Genomic DNA, 21,473 nt, shown 5'->3' with positions numbered 1-21,473 from the left:
AGAGGTCCAGCTTTCTTAAAATATAGAATACAATACAGATACACTATGTTGCAGTGTCAGGCTATACAGGTACAGTGTGTGTGTGTGTGTGTGTGTGTGTGTGTGTGTGTGTGTGTCTCACATCTGTGGTCATGTGGGAAGTATATATTGTCCCAGAGATCTTTGAACATTGCTCCACGATCTTTCTCTTTTTCCCTTCTGCCTCTTCATCGCTTTCTCTTTCTCTTGGCATCTGTCAGTCTTCCTCTTCATCAGCTTCGATTTATCCCTCTCTGGATGTTTGTGTGGATCCCTCTCTCCTCTGACTCGCTCAGTGTGCTGGTAGTTGTTGACGTCGCTCCCTGCACTCCCACACACTGATTCATTCGTTCTGTGCAGCAGTTTTGTCTCGTATGATCCGTCTTGCTGCCTCATTTTCTCTCCCTCCAACCGTCTTTCCTTCTTTCATCCTCCATTTTTATTTCCACCCTCTCACCTCCCTCTCTTTCTCTCTGTGTCATCGTGCTGCTTTCATTCTGCCTCCCCGTGTCTCGCCCCTCCTCGGTGTCTCCCACCCTCTTCAGATAACTGCAGATTGATTACCGGCAGTTACTCCCGGTAAGGATCTGGGCGGTCACGGGTTCTCCCCAGGGATTCACAGTCACCGCCATAAATCTGTCTGAGGACGGTGAGCGCTCAGTGTGTGGATGTGTGTGTGTGTGTGCTCTGCAGAGATGGATTTGTGTGGCAGGGCCCGTAGATTGTGTGTTCTTTATATACTCCTGAGGATCAAATGCAGTCGTGGGGAGAGAACAAAGATGACACATATTACTCAAAGTGAGGTCATTTGCCATTCTTCACTTCTTAAAAGGGCTATTCTGAGGTGAGGACACTTGGGTCCCGCTGTCAGGTCTAAAATTAGACAGCAGTGTGTGTGTGTGTGTGTGTGTGTGTGTGTGTGTGTGTGTGTGTGTGTGTGTGTGTGTGTGTGTGTGTGTGTGTGTGTGTGTGTGTGTGTTTGTATGTAAGAGTGAGAGAGAGAGAGAGAGAGAGAGAGAGAGAGAGAGAGAGAGATGGGGAATGTGTTAAAGCGATAATGCTAATGGGAAGCCTTGAGAGACACAAAATGTATAAGTCTGTATGAATAGCAGCTTCAAGAGTCTGAAGAAGTCTGTTCCTGACCTGGGTTAAGACATGCTTCAAGAGTTACAGATTAGGGGAGAAGTACTCAGATCTTGTACTTGAGTAAAGTAGAAGTACTCAGATCTTGTACTTGAGTAAAGTAGAAGTACTCAGGTCTTGTACTTGAGTAAAGTAGAAGTACTCAGATCTTGTACTTGAGTAAAGTAGAAGTACTCAGGTCTTGTACGTGAGTAAAAGTAGAAGTACTCAGATCTTGTACTTGAGTAAAGTAGAAGTACTCAGATCTTGTACTTGAGTAAAGTAGAAGTACTCAGGTCTTGTACTTGAGTAAAGTAGAAGTACTCAGATCTTGTACTTGAGTAAAGTAGAAGTACTCAGGTCTTGTACGTGAGTAAAAGTAGAAGTACTCAGATCTTGTACTTGAGTAAAGTAGAAGTACTCAGATCTTGTACTTGAGTAAAGTAGAAGTACTCAGGTCTTGTACTTGAGTAAAGTAGAAGTACTCAGATCTTGTACTTGAGTAAAGTAGAAGTACTCAGGTCTTGTACGTGAGTAAAAGTAGAAGTACTCAGGTCTTGTACTTGAGTAAAGTAGAAGTACCAGAGTGTAGGAATACTCTGTCACAGTAAAAGTATTCTAAATGTTCCTCCAGTGAAAGTAGAAAGTACTCTCCTCTAAATGTACTTAAAGTAGTGACAGTAAAAGTAGTCATTGTCTGATTGGTCCATTTCAGAATAATATCTCTGATATGTTTTATAATGATTGATCATTAAAGTGTTCTCAGAGCTGGTAAAGGCGCAGCTAGTTTGAATGGCTTTGTATACTGCAGGGTAGCTGCTGGATTTACTGCAGGTGAACTGAAAAGGGTTTGTTGGTAGTAGCAGGGCGGTCATTCTCTTTTTAGTTTGGGAGCCGTAGATAAGAAGCTGACTATATTTAAGACAACTGGAAAACAGGAGAGGTGGCCAACAGTGAGAAAGGAATAGAGGTAAAGAGAGGAGGAAGAGGGAAAAATAAGGATTGTCTGCACAAAGTGTCAGGGAAAGGAATGATGAGGCAGACACAGAGAGAGAGAAAGAGAGAGCAGGAGAGAGGATGTGCCCCGTGGTTAGGGCTTTAAACCAAGCAGAGGGAAACACACACACACACCCTTTCCAGTTTCTGCAGGGTGCGGCAGAAGCAGCATCCTCTGTGTGCTTGCCTTATTTCAAAACCATACTTCCCTCCTCTCCCTCTTTCTTGATTTATTTCTCACATTCTTAGTCTGTGTCTCTCCGTCTCCCCTGCATCTCTGGCTCAAACTTTCCCTTTCAGTGTTCATCTCTGCCTCGCTCTTTGTGTTTCTCCTCCTCGCTCGCTCGCTGCCCGCTGTGACTCGGGAGCCGCGTTGAGTATTCAGAGGAGACGAGCGCGTGAGAGAAATGAGGTGGAGCGAGAGGAAGGGTGGGAGAAAGCCGGAATACAAGGAGCATATATGAGAAGAGGTTGTGGACGGGACTGAATACATTTCAGAAACATGAGAGGGAAACAGGGCCGAGTCGCAGTGAGGACAGAAGATCAGGATGTGGCAGTGTCTCAAGTCAGAGCATAAATACATGAAGTCTTTCATAAACACGGGAGGTTCAATATGTCCAACTTTACTAGACATTTTGTGTCTCAACAATACTAAGTTGACTCACTGCTGTTCCCTTTAGTGCTTACTTCCTGTCTGTCTTCTTCGGCTGTTCCCTTTAGTGCTTACTTCCTGTCTGTCTTATTCTGCTGCTGTTCCCTTTAGTGTTTACTTCCTGTGTGTCTTCCACCGCTGTTCCTGTTAGTGTTTACTTCCTGTCTGTCTTATTCTGCTGAGTTCCCTGACATCTAGCTCTCTGTCTTTTACCCCCTCTCTTTCTCTTGTTCTCTTTTCTTTTCTTTACCGGGGACAGTTTAGCCATCATGATCCAAAGATTCATGCTCTCCACAAATACAAAATGTAAGTATTGTATGGCTTTTTGAGCATTTTGTTAAAAAGAAAACTTACACTGAAAGACACCATTCACCTACAACATGTGTCATTGAATATCAAACCCAACCGGTCACAGCCATGACTGTGAAAAGGGTAGAAGGTCACACCAGGTGTCTGCATGCTGCGATAACCTACACAACACAGTGCCTTGAACACATCCTGCTTAGACTCTGATGAAGGTGCTGCTGTGGCTGTGGCTGCTTCTCCTCTGCTAACCTGCAGCTGTGCAGGCTGTGTAGATATTGTAGCATTTCTGGAAACAAGGTAGCAGGTGGACCTTTTTCTCTTTCGTCAAGGCAAGGCGGCAGTCCCACAGAGATTCATTCTAACACAGTCACCCTGAAAAGAAACACTAAAGCATGCCTGCTGGAGTATGACTGAATGGCACCTAGAAGGTCCAAACCTTCATTCAAGGAGCATTTGAAATGGCTTCACATGTCTTTGTTTTGACAGGTGTGTGTTTGCACATACATAAGTCACATGATAACATGTGTTTTATCTTGTAGTATGTCGTTTGTATGATTTGAATATTCTGTAAAAGTGAGGGACGGTGTCAAGAACAAATGGTATCGTATCGTTATCGAATTATATCGTATCATAACCCTAAGTATCATCGAGTAATCTTCAGTAGCTGTGTAGCATTGATTACACACAAGTGAATACAGCTGTTTTATTAGGATAATGACATCATTGAAAAGGATTATGGAGAGCATGATGGCCATTTCATAATGAAGTTAATCATAATGCAAGACATGTTTTCATCTAACCTCCAACTAACTTCATTGGAGCCCCTACCCCCCTCCACCCAAAGGGGAAAACAAACCTATACCCTTGGTGGAGCTCTGTTCATTAAAGCCCCATCAGCGAATCACATCATTACCTGTTTATTCCTTTCATACCTCTTAACCCCCCCCCCCATTCCTCTCCCTGTTAGCGAGCCAGCTGCCACACACTCCAGAGGATAATCCAATTAGAACCAACATACACTGACTCACAAATGTGCACCGGTGGATATTCCAATTAAATACAGCACACCAGACAGCCGGCCTCTAACGCCAGTACACAAGAAGTCGCTGGTGGACATTATAATTACAACCGAGGAGAGAATAGTGCTCAACCCAACCTGAGAGATAGGAGGCCTAGCCTGTCACATTGCATACACATGCATGCATGCACACAATGTACTCTTATAAAGCCATACAAGCAGAGATATGACTTTTGCAGTCACACATATGCATGAGCAAACCCAAAAGGTGCCATGACACATCAGCACCTACAAATTGTCACAGTACAATAAGTGTTAAAGCAAGGACTCACACACCAACCTTTAAATGTAAAAGGTTGGAGAAGCTTCTAGATGTCATACAGTCCCCTTTTGTAACCTATGACTGGATCGAACCCTCTTTTTTTTAACGTTATTACCAAATGATGAGTAAACCTTTGATAAGTTTGAAAAATATCCGTTGAAATCACATTGTGGTTGGAGCTGGCGGTCCATACGCAGAATCCACTGCCAAATACTTGTTTGTTTTTTTAACTACAGAGCCTGCAGAACATTGTAGGCATTTACATCTCCTCTATCTACCCCTTTCAGCACTGCATAGCTAGTAAAGACACTGTCTGGCCCCCAAAAATATGCTAAAATGAAAAACAATTGATAGAGGGCCTACAAACAATATGTTAAGTACCTATCAAGGTTTATAGATGCTTTACAACGTATATATTTTGCATAACCATCAGGTGACACTCTATGACAGCCATCTAAATAATGTGTATAGGTTTGCAGCCAACTCAAACATATTCTACATATTATATAAAATGGTATTATATCTGCACCACAACAATTAGTGCTGAGATACCAAATTATAGCACTACAAAAACTAGTTAACATTAATTATCATTTCAGGATAATCACCATTTAATTAGCAATTCATTAAACATGTATTAATGATGGTGTTTGTAAAGTGATCCCAAACAAAGTCAGTCACTTTAAACTTCCTGCTTCATAGCTCTCTTCCCACATTGAAAGGCGTGCAAAGGCAAAACTGTATGAAACATCCAGTCCGAGAGTCTGATTTCCCTGATGTGTGATTACACTGGATCACTTTGATATCAGCTTCTTGTCATGCGACGGAGGCGGGCACACGCCTTTAAGAAGAAAGATGAGCTAAGACGCGAGAAAATGGAGAAATGGAAATTGCCAGACTGACACTCGGAAATAAGGAGAGATCTATAAGAGTCGCCTCTTTTTATCGGGACATAAAAGCAGTCAGTGTTTGTGCAGAAGAGGAGCGCACGACTGGACTGACTTTGAGATTGTGGCGATGGACGCTCTCTCAAGGACACCCTTTGCTCTGTAGCTGTACTTGATTTGATTCATTTCCTATTTAAACAGCTTGAGGTTTGTTCTTGTTTATGTGCATATTATGTTGTACTTGAACTTGCAAATGATAAAGGGCTATCTATATGTTCACCACCGTGCCTTTTCACTGCTTATCTATCTACCATATGTGTGCATTTGCAGCATACAAAGGTTTATTGTGATGTAGCACCCATGACATCTGCAATCAGAAACGTGCCTTGAATCTCAATGCAGGGATTTATTGTCAAAACTAGAATGGCCACACTATCAAGTAATGGAATCATTAAACTGCATGCAGGTAAACACAATGGTTTACTGTGTGTGTGTGCACTGCATTGTTATGAATCAGATTAGCTGGTTGAGTGTTTGTATGTTCATGCCCTGGTTTTAATATGGATAAGGTCAAAGGACATCTCTTCTAGGCTGTCAAACACCAGCTAATAACTTACGGTATGAACTCCATTACTGTTTCCGTAAGGCAAGCGACTCCTAACCTTCATTGCCAACCCCCTTTAAAAACTAAGGGACTCTTCAAAGCCCTCCTCAAAAGTTATGGACCTTATATGAACAGTAAAACAAATAATTGACTATAAGAACAGACTTGAAAAATGGAAAGTGGACTGCTACTTGGAGAGGTCCCAGTTCACCTCCTAGGCCCTGCTGTGGTGCCCTTGAGCAAGGCACCGGACACCTCCAATCCCCCCCCTCCCCATTGCTCCCCGGGCGCTGCACGATAGCTGCCCACTGCTCCTAGTACTAGGATGGGTTAAATGCAGAGGACTAATTTCACTGTGTGTGCTCTGCTGTGTGCATGTATGTGACTAATAAAGAGGGTTTCATCCTCCGATTCTATCTATCTAAGAGGGTTGATATTCCCATGGACAGCTGACCATGCTAATGCCAGCTAGCATAGGGGTCTGCACAACGGCTATATCCACGGACATTTTGGAGAAGGACACAGAGGATGCTGGGTAAACCGAAGAACCAAAGGAAGAGAGCTGGGTGCAGATTTATGGAGAAAGAAGATATAAGCCTTGTCTCCCATCATGGGCAACGTAAGATCACTGGCTAATGGAAGGGACAAGCTAACAGCGCTAGCTAGGAGTCAGGCGGAATATCTGGTTAATGTGCTTTACGGAAACATGGCTGCACCAGTCTATATCTGACAACAATGATTCCAACAATGGCTTCGGGATTGTTTGAGCATTGCTTCCATCAACAATGTTGATTAGCTATCAAAGGAAACATTGGGCCAACAGGGATTACAACGACAGCTTCACCATTTCTTGTCCAAGTCTTAACCATGAGCCTCGGTCTTCATCATGAGTCGTCAGTGAAACCACCATGCATTCCAAGAGCAAAGGAAAGGCAAAAAATAACAAAATGATTCTTCCTTTTATATTATTTTGACATGAGATTTCTCCTGGGACTCCTGTGGGGGTCCAGGGTCCCATGTTGGAAAGCTCCTACCCCAGGAAATAGTGCGTTTGACTCTTTATGGATCTGTATAAAACATTAAATATGTACAAGACGGTAACAGACAGCTAACACGATCCAACAAAACACAACGTATATGCAAAAACCTGCAGTGCTTCTGTAACAGACCATTGTACTCAAGATGAACTCTGTAAAGGCTGCCTACACACACACACACACACACACACACACACACACACACACACACATTTGACTCGTTAAAGTAACATCTCCCTCACATCATACAGCCATCAATAATTGACTAAAGGTAGGAGGAACACGCTCTACAGCACAACCCTCTAAAAGGTGGACCAGGGCATGGAACCAGTCAATAAACCAGACTGTAAATCCTCTTTTACTGGCGGGGGGGGGGGGGGGGGGGGGTTGTCAGGGGGTTTTGAACGCCCAAGCATTAGTACAGCTACAAACTGAAAAACAAATCAATCCCTCAGTGCCAGGATAAACAGTTTTATCTCCCAAAGGCTGTCTTGGAAAGAGAGAAGAGAAGATACTTTTTGCCATAGCAAATCATGCAAATTTATGACTAAAAAAAAGTGATTCCAAAACTTTAAAATACTGCAAAATGGTTCTCAGGAGAGTTCCTTCATGCTCACAGAAAGCCCGTAAACCACACCATCCCAGCCCGCCTGTCAGGGAATTGTCATCTTATAAAAGACATTTCCCACACACATACATTAGTATCAAACATAAATCATCTATATCCACGTTATACCAGGCACAAATTCACACAGTAGACATCTTTTTTTTGCAGACTGTGGTGTCTCAAAGAAAAATTGCTTTAAATCCCAAACAGGTCAAATACAGGGTAATCCAACAGGGAGACGCACACCGTGGTTTCATCCTCTTTGCAGACTAAAGAAGATTGGGAGGAAGTACAGACATCTGCAATATACTCACACTCTCTGAAGACTGTAGTTTAAAACATGAAGTTAAAACAGCATTTGAACTATGCCTGTGAAACAAACGCACTCACCCTCTCTGCGGACTGTGACGTGCCGAAGAAGATGGGTATGAACGCCAGCCAGATGATGCAGGTGGTGTACATGGTGAATCCGATGGGCTTGGCCTCGTTGAAGGTTTCGGGCACGCCTCGCGTCTTGATGGCGTAGACCGTGCACGTCACCATCAGCAGGATGGAGTAACCCAGGGAGCAGATGAGCGACAGGTCCGAGATGTCACACTTGAGTACGCCGCGGGCCGACAACGGATCCTGGGTCCGCTGCTCGCCGTAGTCCACCACCGTGTGGGGAGGGTCCACCGCGAACCAGACGAACACGCCCAGCAGCTGGACGGAGATGAGGGAGAAGGTGATGGCGAGCTGGGAGGCGGGAGAGATTAACCTGGTGGAGGAGAGGATCACTGATATGAGCGGCAGTAGAGGAATAATACAGGGCAGTCGTAATTGAGTCCCCTTTTTGGAAGTCTTGGACTGTCTGTTTCCTTGTATCTCGTTTCGATGTGTCCTTGATGATGTTGCAAATAGAGGTTGTCATGATACGTCCTAGTTTTATTTTGAAAGGTTTTTCACTCTGTTTTATTTCTGTCTTCATTTCCTGTCCGTGTTTTCCCGCCTGTTTGATTATCCGATTCTTTTGCCCTTTAAAATTTAAAATTCAAATATTGACTTTTTTCTATATTTGAATTGAATTCTTTGGCCAATAAAGTGTGTTACTTTACCCTGGCCGCCAACTCTAACACAAGTCTCTTAGTGCCTAAAGGTTACTACAGCAGCAATCTATGCAGCTCATTCAAACACACAGAGAGTGTTGGAGGGAGATCAGGGAAAAGGTAATGGTGAGATTTGAGGCAATAATGAAAAACATGGGCAGCGTAGAGAAAAACATATACCGCTGAAAAGAGGGAATGAGGTGCTCAACCAGGATGCGAGAGAGACAAAAATGCGGGGTAAACAATCCTCAAAAACATGAGCTATGATTTCCAATTGCACTGCGAAAACAAACTGATGCTTCTAACAGGGCTCAACGGCTGCTTAGTGGAGGACTACCTGCTGCACACTCTGGAGCCTGGTGGCCTTCCCTTGATTTTCTTTCAGTGTATTCACTGGTTTATTTTCCTTCACGTTTTCCAGTCAGAGCAAGTCACAGGGAATTATAAGTCTTGGATATCCTGGAATTGGTAAAAATCCTTATTATCATATAAAAATGTGTGATTAATAGCAATTAAAATGACACTAATTGTCACGGATAGGCGGAGGGAAAGACAGATGACCATCTGGGCAGCAGGGACAGGAACCTGAGCTCTATTAAATATCGCATTAACATTTCAGCCACTTAGTTGACGCTCTCTCCCAGAGTCGCTCACAATGAGCGCAAACAGTACAATGGGTGAGTGCGAGTTCATGACTCTCATAAATAATGGATGGAAAATAAATGATGAATAATGACTGCGAGCAGCTTAGTAAGGAAGAGCATGAATACACACATTGGAAAACACACTTACAGTGACCTTTAGTTCCCAACACTCCAAATGTACGTGGCGAGCAAACAGAGTGTGTGTACTGACAAGTGAGGTGTACTGTTCACCTGGGGGCCGTTACAGACTTCTTCCCTTGTTCGAAGATGCGGTGTATCCTGTTGGTCTTGGTAAGCAGCGCCGCGTAGCTGAAACACATCCCCAAGCCCAAGAAAATCCTCCTGAGGGAGCACACCCCGACGTCGGGCGTGGCGATCATCAGGAACGTAATGGCGTAGCACAGGAAGATTCCCGTTAGCAGCACGTAGCTCATCTCCCGCCCGGACGCTCGTACGATGGGCGTGTCGTTGTGCCGCACGAACGTGACGATGACGAAGGAGGTGGCGATGATGCCCAGCATGGAGATGAAGACGGGGAAGACGGCCCAGGGGGAGTGCCACTCCAGCTTGATGATGGGGATGGGAACGCAGCCGGTGCGGTTGACATCAGGTCGCATCTCGTAGGGACACAGCTCACAGGTGAACTCTGAAGCCTGGGGAGAGACGGTTTTGATATACAAGGTAAACAGGTATATAAGCTCCTTCAGCACAAGACAAATATGGCATTTATACTCTGTTAAGAGCCACCCATAGCGCTCATATTCACCGGGTTTACTCATCGTCCCCAGGGTCAGAACCAAATTTGCTGAGGCATTTTTCTTTTGCTCCGCAGACCTGAAACAAACCTCCTGAGTATCTGAGGTCCGCCCAAATGCTCGGTTCTTTTAAATCGAACCTGAAAACCTTGCTCGTCAATGCTGCTTTACCAGAAGTCATTTAACTATGTTTTATCATTGCACTTCTTGCAGAATTATGTGTATTTACAATGTCTATTTTTAACAATCCTCTCTTTTTGTTCCAGTTAATTCGTTTTACTTGTTTTGTGTTTGAAATGTGAATTATAAATAAACCCTAACCTCAGAGCTCCTACATTTATGTGAAAATGCTGTGAATCCCCATTGCTTTAACATTGAAAGCAGCTGATTTATCAACTAATTAACAGAGAATGAGTTGGTGTGTGTTGTTCATTCAGCTCTTTAAACCGACTGCTTAATGAAAAAGAAAGATTTTTACACCATTTTTCTTTATAGTGAAGCTGCTTTCCTGTCATGCTGCAATGTTATTTTACTGTCCACTAAAATCCCTAATTGTGTCAAAGAGATTATTGATCTTACAGCTAATGCATGTATCTCCAGAATGAGTATTGATCGCTCACTATGACATCGCCAGCTGCTGTCTCGGCTCATATTTTCTCCTTGCCTTTATTGCTTCCTGAACGCGGGAACTCTTTGCACAAAGACTTGCTCAAACACAGACTTTTTCACTTAATATAGCGATGATTGGCTGCCAAATCGTCCCTAACTGTGATGTAGTTAACCAGGGGGGTGTAACAGACCCTCTTCTCACAAATGATGTACTTCCATTAAATATAATAGCATCGGTGGGCTTCTTCCTGCCTATGTGAATCCTGAATGGGCCATCTAAGTTTTTTTTGCCTGAATTGAGTTAGAACTAAAAGTCCTGACCCAAGGGGGATAGAACTGTACTGTAGAGTAAGCAGGCCAATGTGGCAGAAAACAGTATGTGCTTTACCAATTAAACAACATGGCAAACTTCAGTATTACATTTGGTTGATGTGAGACAAGCCTGAATGTTTTACACCCCAGGCGAATCGTGAAGCAAGTATTAGCAAGTGCTCGTCCGGAGATCTACCTGATAGTGATATCCCTCACAGCGCTCGCAGTGCCAGCAGCACGGCACACCTTTCACCACTTTCTTCCTCTCACCCGTACGGCATGGGATGCTGCACACAGAGGGGGGCAACGAGGGGTCACCTCTCTTCCAACGCATGGCCTCCACCTTGGAGAAGGAGAGGAGATAAAAGATACAACATTTGTGGAGAGAAGAGGAGACGAGAACAGAGAAAGAGGAGAAGAAAGAAGAAGAGGTAGAGGAGAGAAAAAGGGGAGAGGAGAGAGAGGAAGGGAAGAGGTTCGGTTTTCAAAATCCCTTTTAAGACCCATTGCAGGGAAATACAAGATCACATCATCACCAAGGCCTTAAATACAAGCAAACTCAACAATAGAAATGTGTGTCTTTGATCAGAAATGTAAAGCCAGCCATCCACCCCCAACAACCCATATATTCAGAGCTTGAGTTTAAGGTGGTGCAAATACTTCATGGATGTCTGAAGCTTCTGTGTCAGAAAAATGCCGTTGCTAACAATCGACTAAATAAACAACTAAACCCCATCACGATTGCATTAGCGCTTCCAGAATGTTAAAGTGGTGTTAATATGTGGAGAATATCCTGCTGTTAACACGTGTTAAATATCATTAATGTGTGTTTACCATATGCTTTTTCTGAAAGATACCCAAATGAAACGGACAAATCCCATTGCTTTTTGTCAAGGGAACCCTTGACAGAGCTAACTTCCGGGTCGGCCTTCAAAAATCTGTCATCACTGCACCACTCTATTGTCACCCATCTGATAAAAGGAGAATTACATTGTCCGTGTGGCCTTTAGCAGTCTTTCCCGAACAAGTAGAGGAGAGGAGACAAAATATGAGATTTGTTCAATGGATTTTGTACAAACCTGACATTATGGGTGTATTCATGTAGCAAAACAAAACTTCCCTCCATTTTGTGGGATTTTATACGACCCAAAGACTGGCTTCCATGTGCTGAAGCTGGCATTACTTTGTGTTAACAGTCCTTTATCACTCTCTGTACCTGCAGACTGTGAGTCTTCAGGGCGACTTGGAGAGCAATTAGCACACGCAGATCCTCTGATCGCTTTCCTGAACGCTGCCGGGCACACAACTATCACCAGTGAGTCTGGAAGCCAGCAATCAGACCGTAATCAGATCTGGCACAAACAGGCCATCTGTATTTGTGTGTGTGTGTGTGTGTGTCTGTGTGCGCACATGTTCCTCCATGTGTGCGTTTTGTTTGTGCTTGTGTCATGCTGGTATCACCAAGCACCCCTCGCTTCTCGTATGTCTGGGTAAATTTCTTCGTTATGTGTGCGAGAGTTTGTAATTATACCCAGTCCCGGAGGTTCCTCCATCGCCGAGGGTGCTTACTAAAAATGGAGCGTTACTGTTTTAAACAGGCACACAAAGTACCAGTGCAACAAAAACTAGTTAGGAGGAAAAACTCATCAGGGAGAGAGAACATGGGCTTGATTTGATCATTGAAACGCATAGAGAACAACACTTGAACAGCAATATTGGGTTTCTGGTTGTTGATAACAAATATATCTGTCAGGGTAATATATTTTAATGCTAAAAATAAAAGCATACTGTGTGTGTACAGGGGAGTAAATGGTCTTATGTTGAAACTTTTTCTATTAGGTACTGTTTTTTATATTTATTCAGTATGTTTACTCATTATTTATTCATAGCCGGCACAGTTTATGCAGAAACATTTCAAATACACCTTAATTTGCAAGAATAACCATAAATTATCCGCCAGCCAAAACAACACACACCAGGTCGTGAACCTTCATTGCATTAATTACTTAACGGACAAAATAACAGGAGGGCACTGTTTATAATAAAACCAGCGTCATAAGTGTTTTGGAGAACATTTACAATGAGGTTTGTATTGTTGCGCAATGATGTTCTCTTTTTAACGGTGTCCCAAAACATTTCCATGAGGAGAAACACCTGGACTTTCAAACAATGATTCGCACCGTTTCATTTAGGCTGCGCTTTTAGAGAAATTGTTGTTGTCGTTGTGATGCGTTTGCACCGGTAGGCCACCGTTATTTTGCTCCTGATAAGCGCTCAATGTGTTGATGTTGAAAACGTTCACCTGCTGCCGTCACTACATCTGCCGCTGTGCCTTCAAACCCGACTGGACTGTTAAACAAATCAAATACATCTGTTAATTTGTCCCCTGTCAAAGAGCCCAGTCATGTGTGTCTTGACTATGTGTGTGTCCTTTGTGTTGCTGCCGTCTCTTTCTTCTCTCTCTCTGTCAGCCGGGCCGTCCATCAGGCAAAAAGCATTTTGTGACTATTACTCTTCTCATCTGTCATCTGGCCTTTCTAATGAAGTCCCTGGTGGATTTCAAACATCAAGCACACCGGTGTGCTCAAGGTGGTGGAGTGTGAGTGTGTAAGTCAGTGATTAAGAAACTGATACAAAGACAATGGGTTTTCTATCTTTCTATTTGTTCCACTGAATTACATTTTTCACTGTGGATGTACACGAAGTTCAGGTGTAGGCTGACACAGATCATATATGTTTGTCACTTTTTGGGGACATCAATGTCTTTACACACTCACGTCATTGGGACCTCTGCCGCTTTGGGAACCTAAAAACCCCAAGGAAAACCATTTCTATGATTGTGGGAGTCTTTCTAAGCTGCTTAGCTTTGGACCACTCTGCATGTTTTTTGATGAGTGTGTGAACGGTGCACAGTGGTTCCCCAAAAGCATTGACAATGACAATGCACCAGCTGTCTCTCTCGCACGCAAATTCCGTGTTTGTGTCCCTGAACAACACTCAGTATGTGTGTGTGTAAGACTCACTTTGAGGTGTAGTCTATTGGTCCAGGAGCCGATGACTCTGTACTCAGTAGACTTGTTGGTGGACTGGTACTGGAATATGTCATATCTTCCTGGAGCGTCTCCATTCTCGTTGAAGACCACTGGAGTACCGGCACTTCCTGCAACAGTTGAGAGAGAGAGAGAGTCACAACGTTGTTTAATGTTGACATTGCTCGATCGAAATCAGTGGATGTTGCAACGGCGAATTCTGAGATAATCGTGGGTTTATGTGATGGTCATTCGGGGGGGTCATTTTTGGTTGATTCGAAACAGACAAAGGATTGGCTTCCAGAAAATCTAACTCTTGCCATAATCAGACGATAGATACATGTTTTCCAATCCTTATTTTGAAACCATGCCCTCAAAGTTCAATAACATTTGGTGTAACTGCATTCCCTGTAGGACCCTGAATGATTAGCATTTCCTGTCATGCCAAGAGGTCACAGTGTCTTCAGTGAACTCTGTTAAAATGACTTCTTAAGGACAAAGGTGCAACTAAGAATCTTATGATTTTTGGGTTAAAAATCCATTATGTAACAAAACATTGGACCACAGCTACTGGAATACTGCTTAATGTTCCCATTAAGCAGTATCCATTAAATTATACAATAATTTGTTTGTGAAGATAAATATGGGTAAAGGCAAATTTTGAATACAGAAAGGGTTGAATAAACAAATTACAAATAAACTAATGAAGGTTTCCTCAGGTGGTTTGTTAGGTAGCTTAAATAGGCGGTATTGTGTGCGTGTACCTGTGTGTGTGTGTGTTGTGTGTGTTTGTGTGCTGTAGATCAGTGTGATTGAATATTCATATGCATGGATAAGTTAATGTGTGTTCCAAGGTTTAGTTTTCTTAACGCCAATAAGGCTGAACGCAAACCTCTTATCCTCCTCTCTCCGTCTTACTCGCCTTCTGTCTTTTATGGAGCAATACAATCAAGGCAGACTGCTGAATGTGGCATAAAAAAAAGAAACGCAATTACAGTGCACATGTGGAAAAAGCGCTGCATTATGGAGATTCCACCTTTGTGAAAATCATTGATGCGGTGGGATGATGCTGCAGGTAAACAAAGTTCCCCGTTTGAAGCAAAAGAGGAGAAAACAGTCTGATGAGGATGTAACGACTCGCTCGAAATCCGCAACACAATGAGGAGCAAACAACTTTATAGTCAATTAACCAAAGAGTTTATTGAGATTACACAAAGACAATGCCACAGCTTGGTCACAGAAAGACAGGGCCACGTGGAGGAGGGAAAAGGAAGAGCAAGACTGCAGCCTTCCTCAGGTCTTTTATGCAGGCCTTGATTAGGGGATGGAGATCACCTGAGGGAGAGGCTGCACCTGCAGGGAGACAATCAGGGGAGAGATGGGAGACACACACACACACAAACCGACATACTGACACGTAACACTCCCTCCCTTAAGATGACAGCCACACAGGTGTCATCCTAAAGAACATGCGACCGTGTGGCGGATCTCTAAATCAAAACTTTGGGCCAAAAGGGGACAATGCATTAGTCGCTGGAATACATCCAAGCTGGGAAAACAAGGGGGTTGTGATCTGTGACTTTCAGGGCAGATTAGTTACACATTGATATGCAAGATTGTGGAAAATAAAAAATGAAAGTACAATTAAACAAAAAACAATTAAAAATGTAAATAAAATGTAAATATCTACTTTTTATAATAAAAAGATTTTTAAAAAGTAGGGGCTGGGACTGGGAATCGTAGGGTCCCCGGTTCAAATCCCCGAACAGACTTGAAATATGGTCCCAGTTCACCTCCTGGGCCCTGCTGTGGTGCCCTTGATTAAGGCACTGGACACCTCAAATTCCCCCTCCCCATTGCTCCCCGGGCCCTGCACAATAGCTGCCCACTGCTCCTAGTACTAGGATGGGTTAAATGCAGAGGACCAATTTCACAGTGTGTGTGCGGGATGAGCGGGAATACATCTGCACGGTCAAAGGACTCTTCAAGAAGGCCAAGGGCGGGCCGCGCTACCGCGTGTTCGAGGCTTGGACGCACCTCCGAGTGTTAGCGACTCCAGAGGCTCCGCTGATCCAAAGCGCCTCATCAGGAATCTCTGTGACCAACGGTCTAAGGTCGTGAAGGCCGGACCCAATATACTGGACAGTATGCCGACTTTCAGGGCAGATTAGTTGGTAGACTGTAACAGTGTAAAACCCAGCCCCTATAAGAATTAAAAAACATCCCACCAAATGAGAAGTCATACCGTGAGACTCCTGGCCCATCAGTGGCAGCAGAGGTTCATCTTCCAATTCTGTTTATGTTCAGGCAGAAGCACCCGACACACTGCCAGCCATATGAAACACTGCTCCAGCAAGAAGAACTTTGTCCTGGGTTTTATCAGCTCCACCAATAAAAGGTGCAGTCCATACCAAGAAAGCAAAGTACTATTGCGAGGAACCCAACAGTTAACCCCTCATATTAGCAATCATCTCACCTCAATCTTACGCGACTGGGCACGGGTGACAGCGCAAACTGGAAACTCTTTTCACAACTGGGTAGATAGATCGCACTGCCTGCCATCACCTATGGAGTCAGTAGGGGTATCTACAGCAGTAGGGGTAGGAAAAACTTTTCCACCTGCCAGATCGTTACCCAGAATCATGTCCACTCCTTCAACACGAAGCTGAGGACAAACAGCCACAGCTACAGGACCAGTGACCAAACCAGACAGTAAATAAACACAATGCACCGGGGGAAAACAAAGCCAGGTCATTCCACAGCCTCATACTAAGCGGGAATTTATCTGCACTGTCAAAGGACTCTTCAAGAAGACAAGGGCCGGCCGGGCTTCCACGTGTTCGAGGCTTGGACGCACCTCTGAGTGTTAGCGAAGGTCTAAGGTCGTGAAGGCCGGACCCAATATACTGGACAGTATGCCGCAGAGAGCATCTAGCAAGGAGGCATTGGAGGCCAGTGGCAGCACAGCTCCTGCTTCTTCCTCCGTGAGACTACTGTGCTGTCACTGTTTTCGCAACTGCCCTAGAGACTCGGTCAATAACACGTGTAGGGCGGATGGCTTCTGTTATGCCATGGTGGAGGAAGAGGGCAGAGTACAGGTTGTCTTTGGCTGCCCGGATCAGACTTTCTGTGCAAGTATTTGGGTGACTCACCTCTAAGGAGATCACTGGAGTGCTGTAAGGACCAAGATTACTGCAATAAAAACTTGCATCAGGAAAATCCCATTTACCAAAGAGTTTAGTGAGATAAGACAAAGACAATGCCACAGCTTGGTTACAGAAAGACAGGGCCACATGGAGGAAGGAAGAGGAAGAGAGAAGCGCAAGACTGCAGCCTTCCTCAGGCCTTTTATGCAGGCCTTGATTAGAGGATGGAGATCACCTGAGGGAGAGGCTGCAGGGAGACAATCAGCGGAGGGATGGGAGACACACACACACAAACAGACATACTGACACGCAACACCCCTCCCTTAAGATGACAGCCACACAGGTGTCACCCTAAAGAACATGTGACAGTGTGACAGATCTCTAAATCAAAACCTCGGGCCAAAAGGGGACAATGCATTAGTCGCTGGAATACATCCAAGCTGGGAAAACAAGGGGGGTTGTGATCTGTGACTTTCAGGGCAGATTAGTTGGTAGACTGTAACAGCGGCAAACTGGAAACACTTCACAACGGGGTAGATAGATCGCACTGCCTGCCATCACCTATGGAGTCAGTAGGGGTATCTACAGCAGTAGGGGTAGGAAAAACTTTTCCACCTGCCAGATCGTTACCCAGAATCATGTCCACTCCTTCAACACGAAGCTGAGGACAAACAGCCACAGCTACAGGACCAGTGACCAAACCAGACTGTAAATAAACACAATGCACCGGGGAACAAAGCCAGGTCATTCCACAGCCTCGTACTAAAGTTACTTTTTACTGAATGAGCGGTAAGCTCCAGTAACACTACCACACAGCTTAGTGCTACAATACACAATGGCTAACCTACAATACCACACAGATAAATGCTCTAACTCCTGACTCCACATGTTACCACCACAAATGTGTTGACAAGACATTACCTGGTTACCTCTCTGCCTACACACAAAAAGAAAATAAATGTTTATCTAACTTGACCTCCACTAGTCTTCGTCGGCTTTCCTGGGCACGCCAGGGGCCACCCCAGGGTTACCGCACAGAAAATAAAAAAGTGGTGCTGGTCTCTCCAGCACCCGCAGGCTAAATAAACCAGGCAAGTCAAAAAATGTTATTTCCTAAATGTGGAAACATTAGCACAAACCTGCTACACAGCTAAAATTCTAGGGGTATAACAAAGCCAAACAAATGAGGAACTCACCAACTCCTAAACGAGCTACGGACGAGCCCCCATTATGTAACGACTCGCTCGAAAGCCGCAACACAATGAGGAGAAAACACAGGTTTATAGTCAATTAACCGAAGAGGTTATTGAGATTACACAAAGAAAATGACCCTGCTTGGTCACAAAAAGACAGGGCCATGTGGAGGAGGGTAGAGGAAGAGCAAGACTGCAGCTTTCCTCAGGCCTTTTATGCAGGCCTTGATTATGGGATAGAGATCAGCTGAGGGAGAGGCTGCAGGGAGACAATCAGGGGAGGGATGGGAGACCCACACGCACACAAACAGACATACTGACACGCAACACACCCCCTCACATGCAGAGGACAAATTTCACAGTGTGTGTGCGGGATGAGCGGGAATACATCTGCATGGTCAAAGGACTCTTCAAGAAGGCCAAGGGCGGGCCGCGCTACCGCGTGTTCGAGGCTTGGACGCACCTTCGAGTGTTAGCGACTCCAGAGGCTCCGCTGATCCAAAGCGCCTCATCAGGAATCTCTGTGACCAACGGTCTAAGGTCGTGAAGGCCGGACCCAATATACTGGACAGTATGCCGACTTTCAGGGCAGATTAGTTGGTAGACTGTAACAGTGTAAAACCCAGCCCCTATAAGAATTAAAAAACATCCCACCAAATGAGAGGTCATACCGTGAGACTCCTGGCCCATCAGTGGCAGCAGAGGTTCATCTTCCAATTCTGTTTATGTTCAGGCAGAAGCACCCGACACACTGCCAGCCATATGAAACACTGCTCCAGCAAGAAGAACTTTGTCCTGGGTTTTATCAGCTCCACCAATAAAAGGTGCAGTCCATACCAAGAAAGCAAAGTACTATTGCGAGGAACCCAAGAGTTAACCCCTCATATTAGCAATCATCTCACCTCAATCTTACGCGACTAGGCACAGGTGACAGCGCAAACTGGAAACTCTTTTCACAACGGGGTAGATAGATCGCACTGCCTGCCATCACCTATGGAGTCAGTAGGGGTATCTACAGCAGTAGGGGTAGGAAAAACTTTTCCACCTGCCAGATCGTTACCCAGAATCATGTCCACTCCTTCAACATGAAGCTGAGGACAAACAGCCACAGCTACAGGACCAGTGACCAAACCAGACTGTAAATAAACACAATGCACCGGGACACAGCCAGGTCATTACTCCAGTAACACTACCACACAGCTTAGTGCTACAATACACAATGGCTAACCTACACTACCACACAGATAAATGCTCTAACTCCTGACTCCACATGTTACCACCACAAATGTGTTGACTGGACATTACCTGGTTACCTCTCTGCCTACACACAAAAAGAAAATAAATGTTTATCTAACTTGACCTCCATTAGTCTTCGTCGGCTTTCCTGGGCACGCCAGGGGCCACCCCAGGGTTACCGCACAGAAAATAAAAAAGTGGTGCTGGTCTCTCCAGCACCCGCAGGCTAAATAAACCAGGCAAGTCAAAAAATTATATTTCCTACATGTGGAAACATTAGCACAAACCTGCTACACAGCTAAAATTCTAGGGGTATAACAAAGCCAAACAAATGAGGAACTCACCAACTCCTAAACCAGCTACGGACGAGCCCCCATTATGCAACGACTCGCTCGAAAGCCGCAACACAATGAGGAGAAAACACAAGTTTATAGTCAATTAACCGAAGAGGTTATTGAGATTACACAAAGAAAATGACCCTGCTTGGTCACACAAAGACAGGGCCATGTGGAGGAGGGAAAAGGAAGAGAGGAAGAGCAAGAATGCAGCCTTCCTCAGGCCTTTTATGCAGGCCTTGATTAGGGGATGGAGATCACCTGAGGGAGAGGCATCCGAAACTACCACCACTTAACCCACCTACTTTGGCAAAGGCGGAAGTTCAAATGGAGAACAGAGTGAAGGCGTACCTCGGAGACTTGGTTCAGATCCACTGCCGCTACAGCTTAGACCCCAAGCCCTGGATCGTCGCGGTCGATTGGTCCGTGAGAGTGGCGGGTAGCAGTGGCTCAGTCAGTAGGGGCTTGGACTAGGAATCGTAGGGTCCCTGGTTCAAGTCCCCGAACAGACTTGAAATATGGTCCCAGTTCACCTCCTAGGCCCTGCTGTGGTGCCCTTGAGCAAGGTACCTCCAATCCCCCCTCCCCATTGCTCCCCGGGCGCTGCACAATAGCTGCTCACTGCTCCTAGTACTAGGATGGGTTAAATGCAGAGGACAAATTTCACAGTGTGTGTGCGGGACGAGCGGGAATTTATCTGCACTGTCAAAGGACTCTTCAAGAAGACAAGGGCCGGCCGGGCTTCCACGTGATCGAGGCTTGGACGCACCTCTGAGGGTTAGCGATGGTCTAAGGTCGTGAAGGCCGGACCCAATATACTGGACAGTATGCCGCCAAGAGCATCTAGCAAGGAGGCATTGGAGGCCAGTGGCAGCACAGCTCCTGCTTCTTCCTCCGTGAGACTACTGTGCTGTCACTGTTTTCGCAACTACCCTAGAGACTCGGTCAATAACACGTGCAGGGCGGATGGCTTCTGTTATGCCATGGTGGAGGACGAGGGCAGAGTACAGGTTGTCTTTGGCTGCCCGGATCAGACTTTCTGTGTACGTATTTGGGTGACTCACCTCTAAGGAGATCACTGGAGTGCTGTAAGGACCAAGATTACTGCAACAAAAACTTGCATCAGGAAAATCCCATTTACCAAAGAGTTTAGTGAGATAAAACAAAGACAATGCCACAGCTTGGTTACAGAAAGACAGGGCCACATGGAGGAAGGAAGAGGAAGAGAGAAGCGCAAGACTGCAGCCTTCCTCAGGCCTTTTATGCAGGCCTTGATTAGAGGATGGAGATCACCTGAGGGAGAGGCTGCAGGGAGACAATCAGCGGAGGGATGGGAGACACACACACACACACAAACAGACATACTGACACGCAACACCCCTCCCTTAAGATGACAGCCACACAGGTGTCACCCTAAAGAACATGTGACAGTGTGACAGATCTCTAAATCAAAACCTCGGGCCAAAAGGGGACAATACATTAGTCGCTGGAATACATCCAAGCTGGGAAAACAAGGGGGGTTGTGATCTGTGACTTTCAGGGCAGATTAGTTGTTAGACT

The 21,473-nt window shown here is 45.0% G+C and overlaps 1 protein-coding gene across 1 annotated transcript in view; it reads right to left on the bottom strand.

Annotated features, from left to right (window-relative positions):
- grm8a (glutamate receptor, metabotropic 8a) overlaps positions 1–21,473 on the bottom strand; it is a 225,958-nt gene that overhangs the window by 13,163 nt on the left and 191,322 nt on the right. Inside the window, 4 exon segments of the mRNA XM_063906115.1 lie at positions 7,960–8,326; positions 9,530–9,951; positions 11,171–11,317; positions 13,998–14,134. Coding sequence (XP_063762185.1) covers positions 7,960–8,326; positions 9,530–9,951; positions 11,171–11,317; positions 13,998–14,134 — 1,073 coding nt within the window.

The sequence above is a fragment of the Eleginops maclovinus genome, chromosome 17, assembly GCF_036324505.1.
Source record: "Eleginops maclovinus isolate JMC-PN-2008 ecotype Puerto Natales chromosome 17, JC_Emac_rtc_rv5, whole genome shotgun sequence".
NCBI lineage: Eukaryota > Metazoa > Chordata > Actinopteri > Perciformes > Eleginopidae > Eleginops > Eleginops maclovinus.
The sequence above is the reverse complement of the archived record's forward strand: the minus strand, read 5'-3'. Positions and strand labels throughout refer to the sequence as shown.